At 44.7% G+C, this 26,688-nt stretch overlaps 1 protein-coding gene across 1 annotated transcript in view; it reads right to left on the bottom strand.

Annotated features, from left to right (window-relative positions):
- Positions 1–2,164: 2,164 nt before the first annotated feature.
- The window catches only part of sytl3 (synaptotagmin-like 3), a 189,375-nt gene continuing 164,851 nt past the window's right edge, over positions 2,165–26,688 (bottom strand). Inside the window, exon 14 of the mRNA XM_078556832.1 lies at positions 2,165–2,339. Within this exon, the coding sequence (XP_078412958.1) occupies positions 2,271–2,339 (69 nt within the window). The 3' untranslated portion in view covers positions 2,165–2,270. The remainder of the gene's footprint in view (positions 2,340–26,688) is intronic.

The following is a 26,688-nucleotide window of genomic DNA, read 5'->3' as shown; positions in this document are numbered from 1 at the left end:
GGAGGAACAGCACCTCATCTTCCGACTAGGCACTTTACAGCCTTCCGGGCTGAATATTGAATTCAACAACTTTAGATCTTAAACTCCCCCTCCCCTCATCCCCACCCCGTTTCTTACCCCCCCCCACCCCTCCCCCGGCTTTTTTTTTCAATAATTTATATAGATTCTTCTTTCCCCACCTATTTCCATTATTTTTAAATCTAAACTAAAACCTTGTTAGTCTTTCCACCCCACCCCCACTAGAGCTGTACTTTGAATATCCTGTCTTCCATTCTTAATTAGCACTTTTCTCAGACAAATATCACCACCTTCAACACCTCTTTGACCCTTTTGTCTGTGACATCTTTTGATTATCTGCTCATCTCCACAATCACCACACCCTCAATGTCTCTCTCTCTCTCTCTCTCTCTTCCCACCCCTCCCACCCACCTTAAACCAATTTATATTTCTCCCTTCTTCTAACTATGCTTCAGTTCTGCCGAAGGGCCATGAAGGCTCGAAACGTTAACTGATTTCTTCTCCGCCGATGCTGCCAGACCTGCTGAGTTTTTCCAGGTAATTCTGTTTTTGTTTTAGGTTACTACAAATAACTGGGGATAGAGATTTTGTTAATGACAGAAAACAGACAGGAGGAATAAACAGGTAATTTTTGATTTGGAAGTTGGTAACTAATTGGGTACGCAAGGATCAGCTATTTATGATCTATAACAATGACTTAGATATGGGGTGACAGTGTAATGTATGCGTAATGAACACTCAAGAAACCAGACTCAGAGGGGCACAGATACCTTGGAGGACTGTGGGACTGGAGGACATAGGGAAGTCATGAGGCCTTAGAGGATTTGAAACAAGGAAGAGAATCTTAAAACCAAAACGCGAGTTGAATGGGAGCTAATGTAGGTCAGCGAGGAAAGGGATAGTAGGTGAACGAGACTTGGTGCAGGTTACGATAAGAGTTTTGGATGACGTCAAGTTCACAGAGGGTGGGACATAAGGGACAATCCAGGAGCATGTTAGAATAGTCAAGTCAAGCTACAGAATGAGAGGTAGGCTATTTAGGACTGAGATGAGGAAGAACTTCTTCACTCAGAGAGTGTTAAATCTTTGGGATTCTCTATCTCCAGGGGCTGTGGAGGCTCAGTCATAGAGTATGTTCAAGACAGACATCAATAGATATCTAGATATTAAAGATTTCAAGGGATATGAGGATAGAGCAGGAAAATGGTGTTGAGGTAGAAGATCAGCCATGACCTAGTTGAATGGAGGAACAGGCTTGAGTAGCTGAATGGCCTACTCTTGCTCCCATGTTCCTAAGTTCCTTTCCTAAGTCTGGAGGTAACAAAAGAAGATGGGAGATGGGGCAAAGTCAGGCAATGTTGCAGAGTTGGAAATGGGCGGTCTTAGTAATGGTGTGAACCTGTGGTTGGAAGCTTGTTTTGGAGTTAAATGTGACACTAAGATTGAAAACAGACTACTGCAATCTCAGACTGTTGCCTGGGAGAAGTATGGAGTTGGAAGTTGGGTAGTTTGGAGCGAGGACCAAAAACAATGGTTTCAGTCTTCCCAATATTTAATTGGAGAAAATTTCTGCTCATCCAGTACTGTTTATAACATTGTTAATAATAGTTTCTAACATTTTCCCTATGTCAGATGTTAAACTTTATTCCTTCTGATACTTAATATTCTTCTCTCATACCTGCCAATCCATCTCTATTTATTTAGCAGACACTGAGTTATGTTATCAGATAAACAGTCTGATAATTTAGCAACAATGAAGGAATCAAGAGAGGTGGTGATGAGGTAGAAGCTGAGTGTTGCCAACATACATGTAAAAACTAATGATGTGCTTTCGGATGATGTTGAGAGGCAACATATAGATGAGAAAAGGGGGGCCAAGGATAGATCCTTGGGAGGTACCAGAGGTAACAATGCAGGAAGGAGAAGAGAAACCACTGCATGTGATTCCCTGGCAACAGTTAGATTGATAAGAATGGAACTAGGTGAGAGCAGTCCCATCCACAGCAGTGGCGAGGCGGTGGGGGAGAATGGTATGTCAGCCATGTCAAAGGCCGCAGACAGGTCAAAAGGACGAGAAGGGAAAGTTACCTTTGACTATATAACAAAAGAAATCCTGATAAACAAGAATAATTATGTCACAGTATGTAAAGGGTTCAGTTAGTTTATTTAATGTAGCTGCAAAATGACAGCAATACATGCTGAACTATACCGAAAACATGTAGACAGTTGAGGAGCTGCATTTCTTATTGATTTCAGATCTTGATACAAGGCGATTCCAGATTGTAAACTGGGAGTTTCCACTGAGACCCTAGTGGCACAATCTACAAAATGACACAAATATAAAATATATTAAATTACTACAATTGTCAACAAAAATCACAGGAGTATTTACATATAACTCAGTGTCTGCTAAACAAATAGAGATGGATTGGCAGGTAAGAGAGAAGAATAGTAAGTATCAGAAGGAATAAAGTTTAACATCTGACATAGGTAAAATGTTAGAAACTATTATTAACAATGTTATAACAGGGCTCTTAGATAAATTCAAGGTAATCAGGCAGAGTCAACATGGTTTTGTGAAAGGGAATCATTTTTAACTAACTTATTGGAGCTCTTTGAGGAAGTAACATATGCTGTGGATAAGAGGGAACCAGTGGATGTGCTGTACTTGGATTTCCAGAGGCATTTGATAAGGTTATTGAGGAAAGTTAAAGCTTATGGTGTAGAGGGTAACATATTAGCATGGATAGAAGATTGGCTAGCAACTGGTTGGCAAGATGTAATGAGTGGTGTGCCACAGGGATCAGTGCTGGGGCCTCAAATTTTACAATTTATATAAATGACTTGGATGAAGGGACAGAGGTATGGTTGCTAAATTTGCTGATGACATAAAGATTGGTAGAAAAGTAAGCTGTGAAGAGGATATGAGGAGTCTACAGAGGGATATAGATAGGTTAAGTGAGAGGGCAAAAGTCTGGCAAATGGAGTATAATGTGGGAAAATGTGGAATTTTGCATTTTGGCAGGAAGAATAAAAAAGCATATTATTTAAAAGGTGAGAGATTGCAGAACACTGAGATGCAGAGAAATATGGGTATCCTAATGCATGAATTGCAAAAGGCTAGTATGCAGGTACACAAGAAATTAGGAAAGCTAATGGAATGTTACCATTTATTGTGAGCAGAATTGAATACAAAAGAAGGGAGGTTATACTTCAGTTATACAGTACATTGGTAAGACTGGATTACTGTGGAGTACTCTGGAGTATTGTGTACAGCATTGGTCTCCTTATTAAAGAAGGATGTAAATGTGTTGCAAGCAGTTGAGAGAAGGTTTACTAGACTAATACCTGGAATGGGCGGGTTGTCTTATGAGAAAAGGTTAAACAGGCTAGGCTTGTATCTGCTGGAGTTTAGAACAGTAAGAGGCAACTTGATCAAAACATATAAGGGGTCTTAACAGCGTGAATGTGGAAAGGATGTTTCCTCTTGTGGGAGAATCTAGAACAGGGGTCACTGTTTAAAAATAAGGGATCACCCATTTAGGACAGAGATAAGGAGAAGTTTTTTTCTCAGAGGGTCATGAGTCTTTGGAACTGTCTTCCAAAAAAGGCGATGGAAGCATTCTTTGAATATTTTTAAGGCAGGGCTAGATAGATTCTTGATAAGCAAGGGGATAAAAGGTTATCAGGGGTAGGTGGAATGTGGAGTTAAGGTTACAATCAGATCAGCCATGATTGTATTGAATGGTGGAGCAGGTTTGATAGGCTGAGTGGCCTACTCCTGCTCCTAATTCATATGTTCGTATGTAACCTCTTTGCAACCTTAACAACAAATCAAAGGTCACAACTCACCATTAAACACATACCTATGTATATTTGTTATTAATATAATACATAAATAGATACAAGGTTTGTGGAAAATACTGGAATCAGATTAACAGAGGGTCTTGTTTGGAAATTCACACTGTATGGGTACAGACTGTAAATTGGAATATTGCGAGGACCATACTGAAGTGACAGTGCATGAATTATAATGCAGAGCATGTACACAAGGTGCAATTTTATATTGAACTACACAGGGCTTTTTGTATATATTATAAATAGAAAAAGAATAATCTTGAATTTATATAGTGTCTTTCACAATCTCAGGACGTCTTATGTGCTTCACAACTAATGACGTGCACTGTTGTAATGTTCGATGCATGGCAGCCAATATGCACAAAGTCCCACAAACAACACTGACAAAATGACCAGGTAGTCTGTTTCAGTGCTAACTGGTACAGAGTGGGAATTACTGAGAGTTTGGTAAGGGATTTCGGTGAGTAAAGGAGGGAGGTTTATTTCGTCGCATTCTGAGATCCACACTTAGTGCCATGCGCCGCCATATGAACACACTCGACCTCTCCCTCCAGCAGCACCGCCGCACCCTTTTTCAAAATTGCGCGTGCCCCCAGTTTCATTTTATTCTTCGTCTCATCCGACACCTCAACAAGAAATTTTTTCACTTTCTCTCAAGTGCTAAGGAACGCAAGCTCCAACAACTCATCGACACCAACACCCATCTAGGACCCTCCACCCCTGCTTGTCCCTCCGTCCCCACCCCATCTTCCAATCCCAGCCCCAGCCGCGTATTCACTATACCCCCTGACCTTCCCCTCTCCGATGCTGAACGTTCAGTGCTCAGCAAAGGATTTAGTTTCGTACCCTTATGCCCTCATCTCAATGAATTTCGGGCTCGGCATGATGATGAACTCTTCTTCCCCCGTCTTCATCTCCGTGCTCACTTCTTTGGGCAGGAGTCCTCTCCCCATTCAACGGATCCTTTTACCCACCTCCAATATTCTCCCTCCACCTGGACCCCTCCCTCTGGATTCTTACCTTCTCTTGATCTTTTCATTGAGAACTGTCGGCGTGACATTAGTCGTCTCAATTTCTCTGCTCCTCTCACCCATTCTAATCTGTCTCTCTCTGAATTTACTGCACTCCATTCTCTCAGGTCCAACCCCAACATTGTAATCAAACCCGCTGACAAGGGTGGTGCTGTTGTTGTCTGGCGCACTGACCTCTACCTCGCGGAAGCTGAGCGTCAACTCGCAGACACTTCCTCCTACCTCTCCCTGGACCCTGACCCCACCACTGAACATCAAGCCATTGTTTCCAGGACTGTCACTGACCTCATCTCCTCTGGAGATCTTCCTCCCACAGCTTCCAACCTGGTAGTCACCCAACCTCGGACGGCCCGCTTCTACCTCCTACCCAAAATCCACAAACAGAACTGTCCCGACAGACCGATCGTGTCAGCCTGTTCCTGCCCCACGGAACTCATTTCTTGCTATCTTGACTCCATTCTCTCTCCCCTGGTCCAGTCCCTTCCCACCTACATCCGTGATTCCTCTGACATCTTACGTCACATCAACAATTTCCAGTTCCCTGGCCCCAACCACTTCCTCTTCACCATGGACGTCCAATCCCTCTACACCAGGATGGTCTGAGGGCCCTTAGCTTCTTCCTTGAACAGAGGCCCGAACAATCCCCATCCACCACTACTCTCCTCCGTCTGGCTGAACTTGTTCTCACACTGAATAATTTCTCCTTTAACTCCTCTCACTTCCTCCAAATAAAAGGTGTGGCTATGGGTACCCGCATGGGCCCCAGCTATGCCTGTCTCTTTATGGGGTATGTGGAACATTCCTTGTTCCAGTCCTACTCTGGCCTCCTGCCACAACTCTTTCTGCGGTACATCGATGATTGCTTCGGTGCTGCTTCATGCTCTCGTCTGGATCTGGAAAAATTTATTTAATTTTGCTTCCAATTTCCACCCCTCCATCATTTTCACATGATCCATCTCTGACACTTCCCTTCCCTTCCTTGACCTCTCTGTCTCAATTTCTGGTGATAGACTGTCCACCAATATTCATTACAAGCCTACCGGCTCCCACAGCTACCTCGACTACAGCTCCTCACACCCCGCTTCCTGTAAGGACTCCATCCCATTCTCTCAGTTCCTTTGCCTCCGTCGCATCTGTTCTGATGATGCTACCTTCAAAAACAGTTCCTCTGACATGTCCTCCTTCTTCCTTAACCGAGGTTTTCCACATCTTCCCTTCACCCACCCCGGCAGCATTCCGTAGGGATCGTTCCCTCCAGGACACCCTGGCCCACTCCTCCATCACCCCCTACTCCTCAACCCCCACCTATGGCACCTCCCCATGCCCACGCAGAAGATGCAACAGCTGCCCATTCACTTCCTCTCTCTTCACCGTCCAAGGGCCCAAACACTCCTTTCAAGTGAAGCAGCATTTCACTTGCATTTCCCCTAACTTAGTCTACTGCATTCGTTGCTCCCAATGCGGTCTCCTCTACATTGGAGAGACCAAACGCAAACTGGGCGACCACTTTGCAGAACACCTGCGGTCTGTTCGCAAGAAAGACCCAAACCTCCCTGTCGCTTGCCGTTTTAACACTCCACCCTGCTCTCTTGCTCACATGTCTGTCCTTGGCTTGCTGCATTGTTCCAGTGAAGCCCAACGCAAACTGGAGGAACAGCACCCCATCTTCTGACTAGGCACTTTACAGCCTTCCGGACTGAATATTGAATTCAACAACTTTAGATCTTGAACTCTCTCCCTCATTCCCACCCCCTTTCTGTTTCTTCCCCCTCCCTTTTGTTTTTTCCAATAATTTATATAGATTTTTCTTTTCCCACCTATTTCCATTATTTTTAAATCTATACCTGTAATGCCCTGTCAGTCTTTCCACCCCACCCCCACTAGAGCTGTACCTTGAGTGTCCTGCCATCCATTCTTAATTAGCACATTCTCTTAGATAATATCACCACCTTTTACACGTCTTTGTTCCTTTGTCTGTGACATCCTTTGATTATTTGCTCCTATCACTGCTTGCTTGTCCCTACAACCACACCCCCCTCCCAACTTCTCTTCCCCCCCCACCCACCCCCCCACAACCCCCAACCTTAAACCAGCTTATATTTCACCCCTCTCCTAACTTTACTCAGTTCTGCTGAAGGGTCATGAGGACTCAAAATGTCAACTCTTTTCTTCTCCGCCGATGCTGCCAGACCTGCTGAGTTTTTCCAGGTAATTCTGGTTTTGTTTTAGGTTTATTTCTTGCTCTTTTCTTTTTCTTTCAGGGCAGCTAATGAGAAACTTGAGTACCACTATGTTTTTCAAATCAAAGGTGAGCATGTTGGACGGGCACAGGTGCTGCATGGGAGAGTGATCATTGGGTGGGTGGAGATGCAGGTCAGCTCAGATGGACAACTGAAAGAGAACCCCAGCCAGCAGCATTGAAAATGCTCAGGACAGTGAGAGGAGTGTAATGGATGAAGGCTCCATGTGCATGGGAGAGTGCTTGTACGAGGCTCTGAAAGGCCCTGCCTCACACACACTTACCCCTCCAGAATTACTCATGGTCCGGCTGCGACAGGGTGGGTGGGGGGAGGGACTCGTGAAGCCTGTAAATGAAGCTGAAACATTACACATTCAGTGAAAGTGAATACATTTTCAGGTTATAAAGTGACAAAATGTGTTCACCTGAGCACCCACTTGTGATCAGGATTTTTTAAGTTTTCTAGGCCTATCACTTCTTCTAGGTGCTGCCCTGACATCCGCAGGAGGGGTGCAGACAGCCTGTGCAATGGTTGGCCCTGTTGCCTCTGATGACTTCGGCATGCGTCCTCTGGAGAGCCAAGGCCTTGAGGGCCCTGGCTTGTTTTGGCTGTCCTGCTGTGGGCCAGCTGCTCCCTCTGCAGTGACAGAGATGAGGTTGAGGGAGTCACAGGCAAAGGAGACTCTGAGGGAGTGGACAGCCTCTGAAATTCCAGCCTCTGTCCAGCTGCTGCTCCTCCTCCCTTTTGGTGCCCAAGGGCCCCAGCCTGACTCCTTGAGAGGAAGGATCACCTGGAGGAACGTTGAGTTGCCCTGTTTCCTCTCACATTGCCACTTCAGGAACTCACCCATGGCTACCGCAATGGAGCGCAGGTTTGCACGCATCTCTGCGTTCTTCTGGAACAGGGTCTCCATGGTGTCCACCATCCTTCCCATGGAGACCTTCATGCGTGCACATGAGGACACCACTTCATCAGACAGCAGGCGGATGCACTCCTCCAACTTGTAAGCCACTCTGTTGAGGGCTTCCAACAACTCTACGTGATGTTCCCCAGTCCTCTGCCGACTCTCCAGGATGAGCTGGAAGGCTAAATCCAGACTCTGACAAATCTGACTCGGACCTCACAGTCTTCCCTAGCAGCCTTCCGAGTGCCGGGGAGCTCGGCTGAACTTGCCTCCTCATGCTGTGGACATGTCTCTGTGCGGTGACAACCAGATTGTGAACCCGAGCCTGCTCTAAGTCTAAATCCCACTGGGGTGTGTGTCTCTGTGCTGGTGGAGGGTGTGGATAAGCACTGTGATGGATCTTCCAGGCTGATCATTTCCAGCTCTTCAATGGAGGAGGTTTCCTCTTGGCTGGAGGTGAGGACGTAAATGGAGCTGAGGGCCTGGCTGACTGAGGGTGTTGGCAACATAGCAGAGAAGAAAAGAAGAAGAACAAAAGTGCACGTCAGCAGAGTAAAAACCAGGAGAGAGAGCACTCACAGTTGCATTGAGAGAGGGATGATCTGTGCAGGATCCTCATGTTGGTGTTCGCCACCGACCTCACTGTCACTGCAGGCAGGGTCAACGCCCTCACCGGTTAGTGTGATGGCACACTCCTCAAAATGAGTGAGGGGCCTAATGTCGGCCACTCCACCACACCCCCCCCCCCGGTCTGGGACCTCTCCCTCCTGTTGTGAGCCACCTTCTCCTGCAATGAAAACAGATGGAGAGAGTGTGAGCAGGATGCATGGCCCTGCATGGAATGTTTGTGTGGTGAGCGGAGCCATGGATGAGATGAGGACACAAGCTCCAGAGGATATGAGCCTGATGGAGATGTGAGGGTGTGTGTGAGAGTTAGTGGTGTTGTCCATTGAGGTGAGAGATCCCTGTGGATGTGTGATGTGTTTGTGAGTGTGAGAGTTGAGAGTGATGAGGTGGTTGACTTAACCCTGCGGAACAGATGAGACCATTCATCCTCTTCCTGCACCAGGTGGCTGACCTCATTGGTGCTGACCGCTGCTGCCACCACTTCCCAGGCCAGATTGGTGAGAATCCCCTGCACTAAGGGTTCCGCTCGCCAGTCGGTGTTCCATTTTGAATACTAATGATTCCTCAGAGAAGTGCAATCAGAGCTACGTTTGTGGCACCACAGGTGACTCTGCTGTACAGGGGAGGAGGAAGAAAGGAAGAGCAGTAGTGATAGGGGATTTGTTAGTAGGGAAACAGACAGGTGTTCCTGTGGCCGTTGATGTGAGTCCAGGATGGTATTGGGACTGGTTCTGGGGAAGATGGGATCTGTACAAGCTGGATGGTCTACACCTGAACAGGGCTAGGACGAATTTCATTCCAATATTTAAACCAGATCCCGCAGGGAGATTTGCTAGTGCAAAGGGGGGAGGGGGGGGATGGAGGGGTTGGTGGGGGGGGGGGGGGGTGTCGGTGAAGAGGGAAGTGGTGGTTTAAACTAGATTGACAGGGGCATGGGAACCTGAAGGCAAATCCAGAGCAGGGGACAGGAGATGGAGAATTAGTGAGTGGCTCTGAAAGGCAGAATGCAGGTTAAAAAGTGTATAGCACAGGAATTTGACAGTGTTAAAAGGTATATATGTAAATGCAAGGAGTATAGCAAATTAAGCCAATGGGCTGAGGACACAGATTGACACATGCAGCATGATATCATCGATATAATGGAAACTTGGCTTAAAGAGGGACAAAAATGGCAGCTCAGCATCCTGGATATAGAGTTTTCCGACAGGATAGAGATAACAAAAGTGGGGGTGTAGCATTATTGGTTAAAGAATCAATTACAGCTATGAGGAGGGATGATATACTAAATGAAGCATCAAATGAGGCCATATGGGTTGAGCTCAGAAATAAAAATGGGGCAGCCACACTGCTAGGAGTGTACTATAGATGCCCAAATTGTGAGAGGGAGATAGAAAAGCAAATATATAGACAGATTTCTGAGCACAACAACAATAGGACAGTAATAGTTGGGGACTTCAACTACCCTAAATTCAGTTGGGATATGAACAGTGTGAAGGGCACAGAGAGCACAAAATTTTTGAGCGGCAGTCAAGAAAACTTTTTTAGTCAGCACGTAACAAGCCCAACGAGAGGGGGTGCAGTTCCAGATTTAGTCTTTGGAAATGAAGCTGGGCAAGTGGATGATGTAGCAGTGAGGGACCATTTTGGAGATAGTGACCATAATAGAACAAAGAACAAAGAAAAGTACAGCACAGGAACAGGCCCTTCGGCCCTCCAAGCCTGCGCCGATCATATTGCCCGTCAAACTAAAACATTTTGCACTTCCGGGGTCCGTATCCCTCTATTCCCATCCTATTCATGTATTTGTCAAGCTGCCTCTTAAACACCACTACGTACCTGCTTCCACCACCTCCTCTGGCAGCGAATTCCAGACACTCACTACCCTCTGCGTAAAAAACTTGCCCCACACATCTCCTCTATTGTTTTCTCCTCTCACCTTAAATCTATGTCCTCTAGTAATTGACTCTTCCACCCTGGGAAAAAGCTTCTGACTATCTACCCTCTCCATGCCACTCATAATTTTGTAAACTTCTATCAAGTCGCCCCTCAATCTCCGTCGCTCTAGTGAGAACAATCCGAGTTTTCTCCAACCTCTAATATAGTTGGATTTAGCGTCATTATGGAAAAGGACAAAGATAGAACAGAAGTAAAAGTTCTAAATTGAGGGAAGACAACCTCTTACAAAGCTGGGAGGTGAACTGGCAAAAGTGGACTGGATACAGCTATTAGAAGGAAAAATTGTGTCAAATCAGTGAGAGGTATCAAAACGGGCACATGTCTCCACAAAAAAAAGGGCGGTACTGCCAAATCTAGAGACCCCTGGTTATCTAGAGGCATACAAGATAAGATAAAGCAGAAAAAGAAAGCTTATGACAGTCACAAAAAAGTTTAATCCTGTAGAAAGCCTAGAGGAGTATAGAAAGTACAGGGCTGAAGTAAAAAAGGAAATTAGGAAAGCAAAGAGAGGATATGTAAATATATTGGCAGGTAAAGTCAAAGAAAACCCAAAGATGTTTTACCAGTACATTAAGAACAAGATAATAACTAAAGAAAGGATAGGGCCGTTCAGAGATGTACATGATAACTTGTGCGTTGATGCAGAAGATATGGGCAGGGTTCTCAGTCAGTACTTTGTCTCTGTCTTCACTAAGGAGAGGGATGATGCAGACATTTTAATTAAAGAGGTGGAGTGTGAAATTTTAGAATACAATAAGCACAGTGAGAAAGGAAGCATTGGAAGGACTGATTTCCTTATAGGTGGATAAATCATCAGGGCCGGATGGATTGTATCCCAGGCTGTTATAGGAAGCCAGAGAGGGAATAGCGGATGTTCTGACAATTATTTTCCAATCCCCACTAGTTACAGGTGAGGTGCCAGAGGATTGGAGGTCTGCGAATGTTGTACCATTATTTAGAAAGGGTGTGAGGGATAGGTCAGAAAATTATAGGCTGGTCAGACTGACTTCGGTGGTGGGCAAATTATTGGAAACAATTCTGAGAGACGGAATAAACTGTCATTTTGAAAGGCATGAATTGATCAGGGATAGTCAGCATGGTTTTGTTAGGGGAGGATCGTGTCTTACTAACCTAATCAAATTTTTTGAGGAAGTAACAAGGAGGATTGATGAGGGTAGTGCAGTGATATTGTCTACATGGATTTCAGTAAGGCATTTGATAGGGTCCCACATGGCAGACTGGTCAGGAAAGTGAGATCCCATGGGATACAGGGAAAGGTGGATTCAAAATTGGCTCAATGACAGGAAACAAAGGGTAATGATTGCTAGATGCTTTTGCGAATGGAAAGTGGTTTCCAGTGGCATTCCACAGGGCTCAGTGTTGGGGCCCTTGCTGTTTGACATACATATTAATGAGTTGGACTTAAATATGGGAGGCATGATTGGGAAATTTGCAGATGACACGAAAATTGGCTGTGTGGTTGATAGTGAAGAGGATAGCTGTTGTCTCCAGAATGATATCAATGGTTGAGTGGGCAGAAAAGTGGCAAATGGATTTCAGTCTGGAAAAGTGTGAGGTAATGCATTTGGGGAGGACAAGCAAAGCTAGAGAATACATAAGAAACAGAAGGATAGTGAGAGGGGCTGAGGAAGTGAGAGACCTTGGAGTGCATGTCCACAGGTCCCTGAAGGTGGCAGGACAGGTGGATAAGGTTGTAAAGAAAGCATATGGAATAATTTCCTTTATTGGATGTGGCATAGAATAAAAATGCAGGGAGGTAATGCTGGAACTGTATAATATGCTGGTTAGGCCACAGCCGGAATTTGTGTATAGTTCTGGTCACCACATTACAGGAAGGACATAATTGCTCTGGAGAGAATGCGGAGGAGATTTACAAGATTGTTGCCAGGGCTTGAAAATTGCAGCTATGAGGAAAGATTGGATAGGCTAAGATTGTTTTCCTTAGAATAGAGGAGGCTAAGAGGTGACCAAATTGAGATGTACAAAATTATGAAGGGCCTAGATAGGGTAGATAGGAAATACCTGTTTCCCCTAGCTGAGGGATCAAATACCAGGGGGCATAGATTTAAGGTGATTGGTAGAAGGATTAGAGGGGACATGAGGAAGTGTTTTTTCACCCAGAAGGTGGTGGGTGTCTAGAATTCACTGCCTAAGTTGGCGGTTGAGGCCGAAATGCTCAACTTATTTAAAAGGTACCTGGATCTACAGCAGCAGTACCGTAACCTGCAAGGCTATGGACCAAGTACTGGAAAGTGGAATTAATATGAATGGCTAGTTTCTCTTTTCTCTCTTTTTTGGCCTGCATAGACATGGTAGGCTGAATGGCCTCTTTCTGCACCGTAACTTTTCTATAGCCCTATTAAAGCTGCGAAAATTAGTTGAGACAAACAGAGAATCATAGAATCATAAAATGGTTTCAGCATAGAAGGAGACAATTCGGGCCATCGTGTCTGTGCCAGCTCTCTGCAAGAGCAACTCTTCTGGTCCCACTCCCCAGCCTTGTCTCAGTAGCACTGAAAATATTTTCTCTTCGAGTAATTAGCCAATTCTCTTTTGAAAGCTACAATTAAATCTTCCTCCAACAGCTAAATAATCCCACTACCAAAGGATCAGATCTAAGCTCTGCAGTCCAGCCATATCCAGTCGTGAATGGTGGAGAATTAAACAACCAATTAGAGGAGGAGGCTCCACAAACACCCCCATCCTCAATGATGGAACAGCCCAGTACATCAATGAAAAAGACAAGGCTAAGCATTTGCAACCATCTTCAGTTGGAAACGCTGAGTGGATGATCCATCTCGGCCTCCTCCAGAGTTCCACAGCATCATAGATGCCAGTCTTCAGCTGATTCGATTCATGTGATATCAAGAAACGGCTGAAGGTACTGTATACAGCAAATGCTATGGTTCCTGGCAACATCCCAGCTGTAGTACTAGTGAGCACTTGTCTTCCAGAATAGCTGCACCCCTAGCTAAGTTGTTCCAGTATAGCTACACCATTGGCATCCACGTGACACAAAAAGCAGGACAAATTCAATCCGGCCAATTGCAGCCCCATCAGACATCAATCATCAGTAAAGTCATGGAAGGTGTCATCAAGAGTGCCATCAATCAGCATTACTCAGCAATATCCTGCTTAGCCTGGGTTCTGCCAGAGGCGCTTAGCTCCAGACCTCATTCCAGCCTTGGACCAAATATGGAACAAAGAGCTGAATTCCAGATGTGAAGTGAAAGCGACAATCCTTGATATCAAGGTGGAATTTGACAGAGCATGACATCAACAAATCCTAATGAAATTCAACTCAATAGGAATTAGGGGAAAATCTCTGTTGCAAACCAATCATTTCAGCAGCAAGATATTGCTGCAGGAGCTCCTCAGGGTGATGTTCTAGGCCCAACCATCTTCAGCTGCTTCATCATTGACCTTCCCTCCATCATAAGGTCAGGAATGAGGATGTTCGCTGATGATTGCACAATGTTCAGCACCATTTGCGACTCTTCAGAAGCAGTTCTTGTCTACATGTAGCAAGACTTGGATAACATTCAGGCTTGGGTTGGTAAGTGGCAAATAACATTCATATCACACAAGTGCCAGGCAAAGACCATCTCCAAAAAAAGAGAATCAATCATCTCCCCTTGATGTTCAATAGCATTACTATCACTGAATCCCCCAATATCCTGGGGTTACCATTGAGCAGAAACTTAACTGGTCCAGCCATATAAATACTATGGCTACAGGAGCAGGTCAGAGGCTAGGAATTTACAATAAGTATCTCACTTCCTGACTCCACAATGCCTGTCCACCATCTACCTACACCAGATGGACTGCAACAGTTCAAGAAGGCAATTCACTACCACCTTCTCAAGGACAATTAGGGATGGATAACAAATGCTGGCCTTTCCCAGGATGCTCACATCCACAAAAGAATTTTAAAAAAGTAACCAAGAGGGTTGATAAAGATAGTGGAGTATAAAATGGATTGTACTTATCCACTTTCAAAGGGCTTTTGATAAAGTTCTGCATGACCGACTTATACGAAAAATAGAAGTATGTTATACAAATGTAACAATGGTAATTCGAGTACAGAATTAGCTAAAGAGTAGGAGGCAGAATGGATGTCCTTCTGACTGAAGATAGGTATTCAGTGAAGTCCCATCAGGATAAATGTAGCACTTCAGGGAAAACAGCATGGAAAAGTGACTTATGTTCAATTTTTAGAGAATCACAGAATTGTTAATTTGCAGAAGGAGGCCATTCTGCCCATCATTGTCTGCACCAGCTCTCTGAGCATTTTAACTTAGTGCTAATCTCCTGCTTTTTCCCTGTAACCCAGCACATTGTTTCTATTTAAATAATCACCCAATGCCCTCTTGAATGTCTCAATTGAACCTGCACCCACCACACTTCCAGGCAGTGCATTCCAAACCCTAACTACTTGCTGTGTGAAATAATTTTTCTTCACCTTTGCTTCTTTTGCAAAACACTTTAAAACTGTGCCCTCTGGTTCTCGATTTGTTTACGAGTGGGAACAGTTTCTTCCTGTCCAGTCTGTCCAGATCCCTCATGATTTTGAAAACTTCTATCAAGTCTCCTCTTAGCCTTCTCCTCTCCAAAGAAAACAGTCCCAACTTCTCCAATCTTTCCTCATAACTGAAGTGTCTCATCTCTGGAACCATTCTCGTAAACTTCTTCTGTGGATAAGCACGCTCCATTTTATACTGTTCTCCAATGTGTTCACATCCTTCCTATAGTGTGGCATCCGGAACTGTACACAAAACTCCAGCTGACGTCTAACCAGTGTCCTATATAAGTTCATCATGACCTCCCTGCTCTTGTACTCTATTTCCCTGTTAATGAAGCCTAGGATACTGTATGCTTTAGAAACAGCTCTCTCTACCTGTCCTGCCACCTTTAATGATTATGTACATATACACGCAGGTCTCTTTGCTCCTACACACCCTTTATTTTATACTGTCTCTCCATGTTCTTTGTACCGAAGTGTATCACCTCACACTTCTCCGCATTGAACTTTATCTGCCACCTATCTGCCCACACCACCAATGCGTCAATGTCCTTTTGAAGTTCTACACTGTCCTCCTCACAGTTTACAATTCTCCCAAGTTTTGTGGCATCCGCAAACTTTTAAATTTTTCCCTAAACACCAAGATCTAGATTACTTATAAATATCAGGAAAAGCAAGGGTCCCAATACCCTGGGGAGCTCCACTACAAACCTTCTTCCAGCCCGAAAAATACCCATTAACCATTACTCTCTGTTTCCCGTCCCTCAGCCAATTTTGTATCTATGTTGCTACTGTCTCTTTTATTCCATAATGTTCCTCACAAGCCTGTTACATGGCACTGTATTGAACACCATACCAATGGTCTTGCTCTCATCAACCATCTGTTACCTCTTCAAAAAATTCCAGCAAGTTAGTTAGACACGATTTTCCTTTAACAAATCCAAGCTGACTCTTCTGAATCACTCCACATTTTTCCATGTGACTAATAATTGTTTCTAGAAGTTTCCCCACCGCCGAAGTTAAACTGACTGGTCTGTAACTGCAAGGCAGAACTTCACAGCCTTTTTTGAACAAGGGCATAACGTTTGCAATTCTCCAGTCCTCCGGCACCTCCCAGAATCCAGGGAACATTGAAAGATTATTGTCAGTGCCTCTGTAATTTCCACTCTCGCTTCCTTCAATATTCTTGGATGCATCTCATTCGACCCTGGTGCCTTATCAACTTTAAGCACCAGCAGCTTATCCAATATCTCCTCCTTATCAATTTTAAACCCTCCTAGTGACTGAGTTTCCTCCTCTGTTTTGGGCATCACAGTTTAGCAAGAGCGTTAAGATCTCAGAGACGCTGCAGAGGAAGTTAACTAGGATGATTCTGGGGTGAGGAACTTCAGTTATATGAAGAGATAGCAGAAGCTGGGTTTGTTCACCTTAGAGCAGAGAGATTAGGGGCAGAGCTGGTCGAGTTGTAAATGGCAGAAATATCACCAAAGTGTAGGAAGTGCAATATCTGCCCATTTACCTCTTCCTTCTCCCTAGGTAAGATCCCACATAGTCCTTCCAGATGAAACAACAATTGACTTGTATTTCTTTCATTTAGTACATTGTATTCGCTCCTCACAGTGTGGTCTTCTTAACATTGGGAATGCCAAACAAGATTGGGTAACCACTTTGCAGGACACCTCTGTTAATCTGTATACAGGACTCTGAGATCCCAGCCACCTATCAATTTAATACTCCACCCCACTCGCACTCTGACCTCTCAGTCCTCAGCTTCCTACATTATTACAATGAAGCTCAATGTAGGCTTGAGGACCTCATCTTTTGATTAGGCACTTCACAGCCTTCTGAATTCAACATTGAGTTCAATAATTTTGATCATAACCTCTGCCTCTATTTTCTTAGGTGGGGGCATGATAGCTGTTGGTGATCCTTCTGTTTTGTCTCATTTACGCCTCCTCCAGATCTATCTTTTGTTTCTTTGCTTGTCCCATTACCATCTCATTTTGCTTTGCACCATCATTCCTTTTGCCATTTAACCTCTCCTACTTTCCATCCTAACATAGACCTTTTATTTTGTTCTCCCCCAAACCCCCTTTCCCTGTTCTGTACTTTCATAAAACCTGTTACAATTCTTTTTCAGTTCTTATGAATGCTTATTGATCTGAAACATCTGTTCTCTATCAAGTAATGCTGTCTGAACTCCTGAGCATTTCCAGCATTCTTTGTTTTTTTTTCAAATTTCCAGAATGCATAGCTATTTTGCTTTTGTAAGAGTGTTGATACAGTTATATTCATTACAATCGAGAATTCATTCTAATTAAGCATCAGAAGAGAGTTGATGCAATGTATCAACATACACTGATTCAGCACCTTTCATTCCCAATATATGACATGAGAGTCAATACATTCTGATTCAGTGTCGCTCCTCATTCACAATACATGAAGTGAGGATGGATGTGTTCTGATTCAGCATTATTCACATCTCATGCCCAATATATGACATAAGATGTGACTCAGTATGGGCTGAACTTTACAGGCCCCCGGGAGGGGTGAAGGGGGCCACAGGGTGTGATAAAATCACAGGGAGGAGAGGTTGGATTGCCTCCCCAATGTGGTTCCGCCATCAGTGTATTTTACGGATGGCGGGACCAGAAGCGGACAGGTTTCCTGCCCCCAAGGAGGCAAGCAGCCAATTTCCATAATCAAAGGCTCTATTAAGGACCGTTTTATCGCAAAATGCTGCCAGTATTTTGGCCCAACGACCTTCCCGAAGGTCACCTCCAACCCTGTGAATTTTAAAATGAATTAAGTTAAAGAGCATGGAGAGCTCGTCCACAATTGCAAATAGGAGGCTGCCTATGGTAAAATTGTCGAGCATGTCCTGCTGTCAGGCAGCTGCATGGTTGGGACCCGGTTTTTACCTGCCCCTAATTATCCTCAACTCCCTTCAACCTCCATTGCTCTTTGGTGTAGAGAATTCCAAGGATTAATGATGCTTTGAAAGAAGAAATTTCTTCTCATCTCCATTTTAAATAGGAGACCCCTTATTTTGAAACCATGCACAGGTTCTAGATTCCTCCATAAAAGGAAAATCCTCTCAGCATTTACCCTGTCAAGCCACCTCAATCTTCTAAGTTTCAATAAGATCACCTTTTGTTCTTCTATATTCCAGCATCGGCCTAACCCACTCAGCCTTTCCTCATAATACAATCCCTTCATCCCAGGAATCAACCCAGTAAACCTTCTCTGAACTGCTTTCAATGAAAATATATCCCTCCTTACGTAAGGAGACCAAAATTGTACATAGTACTCTAGGTGTGGTCTCACAAATGCCCTGTACAGTTGCAGCAAGACTTCTCTAATTTGATACCCACACTCCCCCATCCCGTGCAATAAAGGCCATCATTCTATTTGCCTTCCTAATTACTTGCTGTACCTGCATGCTGACTTTTTTTGATTCATGCACGAGGACACCCAGATCACTACCACAGTATTCTACAGTATCCATTTGAATAATACTCTGCTTTTCTATTCTTCCTGCCAAAGTGTACAAGCTCACATTTACCATATTATTCTTTATCTGCCAATTTTTTTCCCACTCACAACCAACCTATATTTATATTGTTGGCAAGCCATTAATTATTTGAGGCCCCAGCACTGATCCTTGTGGCATCACACAGCTACAGTTTCCCAACCTGAAAATTATGCATTTATCCCGGTTCTGTTTCCTGTTAGTCTATACATATTACCCCCAACACTGTGGCCAGAATTTTTCCGTCAGCGAGTTGGGGGCAGGGCCCACTCGCCGACGCAAAAATAACGCGGGATGATGTCGGGGGGAAGCCGACATCATCCCGCCCCATTTAAATATTCAGGAAGGCAGGCAGACAGCGAAATCAGCTGTCCGCCTGTCGACCTGTCAATGGCCAATTGAGGCCATTGACAGGGTAGTTAACCTAATTAAAGACCCTGCCCATCCAACCTTAAGTCTGGTGGGCAGGCCAGGAGCCCCAGCGGGCTTCTGATAATACATGAAACCTCATCCACTGGCGGGATAAGGTTTCATGTCCGTTTTTAAAAGGTTAATAAAGTTTCTGTGCTTTTTATTAACATGTCCCATCTCGTGTGACAATTGGGGAATCCCTCCCCATAGGAAGCGTACCCATCAAGGGCAAAATTCTGCCCTGTAAGTTCTTACCTTGTGCAGTAACTTTTTACTTGGCATCTTATCAATGCCTTTTGGAAATCCAAATACACTACATCTACTGGTTCCCCTTTATCCACCCTGCCTTTAAAGAACTCTAATAAATTTGTCAACCACAGTTTCCCTTTCATAAAACTACTTTGACTTTGCTTGATTTATTAAACCATAATACAATGTCCTGCTACTACTTCCTTAATAATGGATTTTATCTTTTTTCCAATGACAGGTAGTAGGTTAACTGGCCGAAAGTTTCCTGCTTTCTGTCTCCCCACCTTCTTGATTAGAGGTGTTACATTTGTAGTTTTCTAATCTGCTGGAACCTTTCCAGAATCTAGGAAATTTTGAAAGATTACAACCAATGCATCCACTATCTCTGCAGCCACTTCTTTTAAGATACTAGGATGCAGGCAAGTCCAGGATTTGTTAGCCTTTAGTCCTAGTAGTTTTCCTAGCACTTATTCTCCAGTGACAATTTTTTTACGGTCCTCCCTCATTTTTTCTCCTTGATTTTCTATTATTCTTGGGATGCTTTTAGTGTAAATTTTAGATTTGTTTACGGGATGTGGTCATCGCTGCTAGGCCAGCATTTATTGTCATCCCTAATTGCCCTTGAGAAGGTAGTGGAGAGCTGCCTCTTGAACTGCTGCAGTCCCTGTGGTGTAGGTACACCCATAGTGCTGTTAGGGAGGGAGTTCCAGGATTTTTACCCAGCGACAGTGAAGGAACAGCGATATATTTCCAAGTCAGGATGGCGAGTGGCTTGGAGGGGAACTTCCAGGTGGTGGTGTTCCCATCTATCTGCTGCCCTTATCCTTCTAGATGGTAACAGTCGTGGGTTTGGAAGGTGCTGCCTAAGGAGTCTTGGTGAACTTCTACAGTGCATCTTGTAGATGGTACACACTGCTGCTACTGTGCGTCAGTGGTGGAGGGAGTGAATATTTGTGGATGTGGTGCCAATTAAGCGAGCTGCTTTGTCCTGGATGGTGTCAAGCTTCTTGAGTATTGTTGGAGCTGCACTCATCCAGACAAGTGGAGAGTATTCCATCACACTCCTGACTTGTGCCTTGTAGATGGTGTAAGGCTTCGGGGAGTCAAGAGGTGAGTTACTTGCCGCAGGATTCCTGGCCTCTGACCTGCTGTTGTAGCCATAGTATTTATATGGCTAGTCCAGTTCAGGTTCTAGTCAATGGTAACCCCCAGGATGTTGATAGTGGGGAATTCAGCAATGGTAATGCCATTGAATGTCAAGGGATGATGTTTAGATTCTCTGTTCTTGGAGATGGTCATTGCTTGTCACTTGTGTGGCGCGAATGTTACTTGCAACTTGTCAGTCCAAGCCTGGATATTATCCAGGTCTTGCTGCATTTGGACATGGACTGCTTCAGTATCTGAGGAGTCACGAATGGTGCTGAACATTGTGCAATCATCAGCGAACATCCCACTTCTGACCTTATGATGGAAGGAAGGTCATTGATGAAGTAGCTGAAGATGGTTAGGCAAGGGCACTACTCTGTAGATCTCCTGCAGTAATGTCCTGGAACTGAGATGATTGACTTCCAACAACCACAAGCATCTTCCTTTGAGTTAGGTATGACTCCAGTTTCCCTGATTCCCATTGACTCCAGTTTTGCTAGGCCTCCTTGATGCTACACTCAGTCAAATGCTGCCCTGATGTCAAGGGCAGTTACTCTCACCTCACCGTGAAGACAGATTTAAAATACATGTTCAAAGCTTCAGCCATTTCCTTGTTTCTCATTATTAATTCTCCAGTCTCAGCCTCCATGGGACCAATGCTCGCTTTAGGCACTCTGTTCTTTTTACATACTTGTAAAATACCTTATTGTCTGTTTTTATATTGCTCGCTCATTTACTCTCATATTCTAATTTCTGCCTCTTTTTTTTTGGTTATTCCTTGCTGATTTCTAAAACTTTCCCAACCTTCTGGCCTACCAGTAATCTTCACAGCATTATATGCCTTTTCTTTCAATTTGACACCATCCTTAACTTCCTTAGTTAGTCACAGATGATGCATACTTCTTGTAGAGGTTTTACAGGGTGACTAAGCCAATGGATGAGTGCCCCTCTCAGCCGTGCACCCTTTTATGAGCCCAAACATTGAATGGCGTTGCCACCTACTTCTAACAGGACTGCCCCAGGTCCAGAATAAAGCCCATGCTTTCTCACAAAAATTGCACACCAGTCCTTAATAACCTGACAACAAAGTCGTTAACGAGTTTAGCTGGCCACTGCTCCAAATCTGGTTGGTTTCCAGGTCCCATCTTCCCTCTTTCTCAGCAAAGTTGCTGACAGTGGGAATGGCATCAGGAGACCAACATGGTGGCTGGTGTGGAAAAGTACACATCTGGCTCAGTTGCGGCTCCATTTGGCCACTAAAACCCTGCCCCACATCTCATTTCCAATACAAAAAAAAATGGAAAACTTTCATTTATACGGCCCCCATAATGCTTGGAGAATATCCCAAGCACTTTACTACAAACTGCAGAAAGCACTTCATTGGTTGCAATGTAGGAAATGTGGCAGCCAATCTGCACACAGCAAGCTCCTGCCATCAATAATGTGTTGATGACCAGAGAGAGTTGAAACAGTGTAATTCAGCACTATTTATATTTCATTCACAGTACATGGAGGAGAGTTGCTAGTTTGATTCAGAACTAGTAATTAGCCATAGTTCACAAAGGTCCTTTAGCATATCTCTCTCCATTAGGGAGAGACAATTGGTTATACATAGCTTGAAGGGCACCTCTCTGCAAGTGTGGAGCAAGGTGAGGATGCAGGCCTCCATGAGCTACCACAGCCAGTACAGGGACTGAACATTGGATATTGGACATTGAACATTGAATGTTGACATCATTCTGCAAGCTCAGATGTCATTCCAGTTAGAGAGCAATTGAGAATTGATGCATTGTGATTCAGCACCACAAAGATCACATCACAAATACATGGGGAGAGTTGATACAGTTTGGTTCAAATCGTAGTACATTTTGAACAATAGGTTAATGCAGTGCAACTCACAATTCATTTCCAATATTGCAGGAAGAATTAATGCAATTTGCAATACATTGGAGGATAGTTGATTAGCTGTGATACAGCAGTAACTGCACCTCATTCCCAATACATTGAGGGACAACTGGTACAGTTTGATTCAGCACACTCACGTCCCATTCCAAACCCATTGGGAATGTTGATATTATGTGATTCAGCAATACTCACATTTCATTCCCAATGCATGGAAAAAAGAGTTGATGCAGTTTCATTCAGAAACTGTCTCCCCCATTTATGCTTTCTTATGGTGGACATAAAGGATCCCAAGGCACTATTTTGAAGGCGACCAGTGGAGTTCTGGCCATCTTTACAACTCAAAGTGAAGCAGGGGGAAAATTCTCAAACTGCCTGAAGTCATGCCTAACACAAAGGAAGAAGGACTATCCCAGCAGACCGATCATGTCAGCCTGTTCCTGCCCCATGGAACTCATTTCTTGCTATCTTGACTCCATTCTTTCTCCCCTTGTCTAGTCCCTTCCCACCTACATCCGTGATTCCTCTGACACCCTACATCATATCAACAATTTCCAGTTCCCTGGCCCCAACCGCCTCCTCTTCACCATGGACATCCAATCCCTCTACACCTCCATCCCCCACCGGGATGGTCTGATCGCTCTCCGCTTCTTCCTTGAACAGAGGCCTGAACAATCCCCATCCACCACTACTCTCCTCCGTCTGGCTGAACTTGTTCTCACATTGAACAATTTCTCCTTAAACTCCTCTCACTTCCTCCAAATAAAAGGTGTGGCTATGGGTACCCGCATGGGCCCCAGTTATGCCCGTCTCTTTATGGGGTATGTGGAACATTCCTTGTTCCAGTCCTACTCTGGCCTCCTGCCACAACTCTTTCTGCGGTACATCGATGATTGCTTCGGTGCTGCTTCATGCTCTCGTCTGGATCTGGAAAAATTTATTTAATTTTGCTTCCAATTTCCACCCCTCCATCATTTTCACATGATCCATCTCTGACACTTCCCTTCCCTTCCTTGACCTCTCTGTTTCAATTTCTGATGATAGCCTGTCCACCAATATTCATTACAAGCCTACCGGCTCCCACAGCTACCTCGACTACAGCTCCTCACACCCCGCTTCCTGTAAGGACTCCATCCCATTCCCTCAGTTTCTTCGCCTCCGTCGCATCTGTTCTGATGATGCCACTTTCAAAAACAGTTCCTCTGGCATGTCTTCATTCTTCCTTAACCGAGGCTTTCCACCCACAGTGGTTGACAGGGCCCTCAACTGTGTCCGGCCTCATCTCCCGCGCATCCGCCCTCACACCCTCCTCTCGCTCCCAGAACCATGATAGGGTCCCCCTTGTCCTCACTTATCACCCCACCAACCTCCGCGTTCAAAGGATCGTCCTCTGCCATTTCCACCAACTCCAGCATGATGCCACCACCAAACACATCTTCCCTTCACCCCCACTGGCGGCATTCCACAGGGATCATTCCCTCCAGGACACCCTGGTCCACTCCTCCATCACCCCCAACACCTCAACCCCCTCCCACAGCACCTTCTCATGCAACCGCAGAAGGTGCAACACCAGCCCCTTTACTTCCCCCCTCCTCACTGTCCAAGGGCCCAAACACTCCTTTCAAGTGAAGCAGCATTTCACTTGCACTTCTCTCAATTTAGTCTACTGCATTCGCTGCTCCCAATGCGGTCTCCTCTACATTGGAGAGACCAAACGCAGACTGGGTGACTGCTTTGCGGAACACCTTCAGTCTGTCCACAAGCTTGAATCAGACCTCCCTGTCACTTGCCATTTCAACACACCACCCTGCTCTCATGCCCACATGTCCGTCCTTGGCCTGCTGCATTGTTCCAGTGAAGCTCAACGCAAACTGGAGGAACAGCACCTCATCTTCCGACTAGGCACTTTACAGCCTTCCAGACTGAATATTGAGTTCAACAATTTTAAATCATGAACTCTCTCCTCCATCCCCACCCCCTTTCCGATCCCCCTTTTTTCCAATAATTTACATAGATTTTTCTTTTCCCACCTATTTCCTTTATTTTTAAATGTATTTCCATCCATTGTTTCATCTCTGCCTTTTAGCCTATTTTGATCCCTTCCCCCCATCCCACCCCCACTAGGGCTATCTGTACCTTTATTATCACATTCCTTAGATAATATCACCAGCTTCAAGACCTCTTTGTCCTTTTGTCTATGACATCTTTTGGCTATCTCCACCTATCACTGGCCCTCTATGCAGTTCTACCTGTCCCACCACCCCACCCCCTCCTTAAACCAGCTTATATTTCACCTCTTTTCTATTTTTCCTTAGTTCTGTTGAAGAGTCATACGGACTCGAAACGTTAACTGTGTTCCTCTCCGCAGATGCTGTCAAACCTGCTGAGTTTTTCCAGGTATTTTTGTTTTTGTTTTGGATTTCCAGCATCTGCAGTTTTTTGCTTTTAACAAAGGAAGAAGGTTGTGGTTGTTGGAAGCCAACCATCTCAGCCTCAGGACATTGCTGCAGGACTTCACAGTGTCCTAGGCCCAACCATCTTCAGCTGCTTCATCAATGAGCTTCCCTCCATCATAAGGTCAGAAGTGGAGATGTCCACTGAAAATTGCACAATGTTCGGTCCATTCGTAACTCGTCAGATACTGAAGCAGTTTGTGCACACATACAGCAAGACCTAGACAACACTCAGGCTTGGGCTGATTAGTGGCATGTAGCATTCATGTCACAAAAATGCCAGGTAATGACCAAAGAGAGAGAATGTAGCCATCTCTCCTTGAAATTCAACAGCGTGGCCATCATTGAATCCCCCACCACTAACACTCTGGGGGTTATCATTGACCAGGAGCTGAACTGGATCAGCCAAACAAATGCCACAAGAGCAGGTCAGAAGCTTGGAATGCTGTGACAAATAGTTCACCTCCTGCCTCCCTAAACCATGTCTACCATCCACAAGGCACAAAGCAGGAGTGTGATGGAATACTCTCCACTTGCCTAGATAAATGCAACTTTAACAACACTCAAGAGGTTCGACACCATTCAGGGCAAAGAAGCCCACTTGATCGGCACCCCATTCCACCTTAAACATTCACCACATCCATCACTGGTGCACAGTAGCAGCAGAGTGACCATTTAAGAAATGCACTGCAGCAACTCGCCAAGGCTCCTTTGACAGCACCTTCCAAACTCATGACCTCTACCAACTAGAAGAACAAAGACAGCATTGGAACATCACTACCTGCAAGTTCCCTTCCAATTCACACATCAGCCTGATTTGGAAATTTATCACTGTTTCTTCACTGGGTCAAAATCCTGAAACCCAAACTGCACTGTGGGTGTACCTACACCACAAAGACAGTAGCATCTTCTCAAGGGCAATTATGCATGGGTAATAAATGCTGTTTTTGCCAGTGACACCTATATCCTATGAATCAATAAGTGAAAGTGAGCTGAGAGTTGCTACAGTACAATTCAGCACCTCATGTATCGCATTCCCGATGCATGAGATAAGAGGTAATGCAGTGTGGTTCAGCTCATATCGCATTCTTGATTAATGGGGAGAGAGTTGCTGCAGTTTGATTCAGTACTGTTCAGACATCAGTCCCATAACATGGGGAAGAGAGTTCACAGAATCACCAGAACCACAGAAGTTTAACAGCACAGGAGGCGGCCATTCGGCGCAGCGTATCTGCGCCAGCTCTCCAAATGAGCATTATGACCTAGTGCCATTGCCCTGCCTTTTCCCCATACCCCTGCACATTGTTTCTATTCAAATAATCATCTAATGCCCTCTTGAATGCCTCGATTGAAGCTGCCTCCATCACACTTCCAGGCAGTGCATTCCAGACCCAAACCACTCGCGCAAAAAAGTTTTTTCTTACATCACATTTGCTTCTTTTGCAAATCACTTTAAATCTGTGCCCTCTCATTCTTGATCCTTTTACAAACAGGAACAGCTTCTCCCCATCTACTCTGTCCAGCCCCCTCATGATTTTGAGCATCTCTATCAAATCTCCTCTTATTCTTCTTCTCTCCATGGAGAACAGTCCCAACCTCGCCAATCTATCTTTGTAACTGAAGTTATATGAGAAAGGGTGAGACTGTGATTCAGCACCACTAATGCTCAATGTTCCCCATTGTGTAGACACACCATGCAGTCTGTGCACAGGTTGGCTCTTTAAGTCACCACATGCGCACAACTGCAAATAAAACTTTAAAACAAATAGTCTGCAATTTCCAAAAACAAAATTAGTGGATACATTGCTCACGTTCCAA

Source organism: Cetorhinus maximus, chromosome 14 (assembly GCF_964194155.1).
Source record: "Cetorhinus maximus chromosome 14, sCetMax3.hap1.1, whole genome shotgun sequence".
NCBI lineage: Eukaryota > Metazoa > Chordata > Chondrichthyes > Lamniformes > Cetorhinidae > Cetorhinus > Cetorhinus maximus.
Note: the sequence above shows the minus strand (reverse complement) of the source record. Positions and strands in the feature narration are given on the sequence as shown.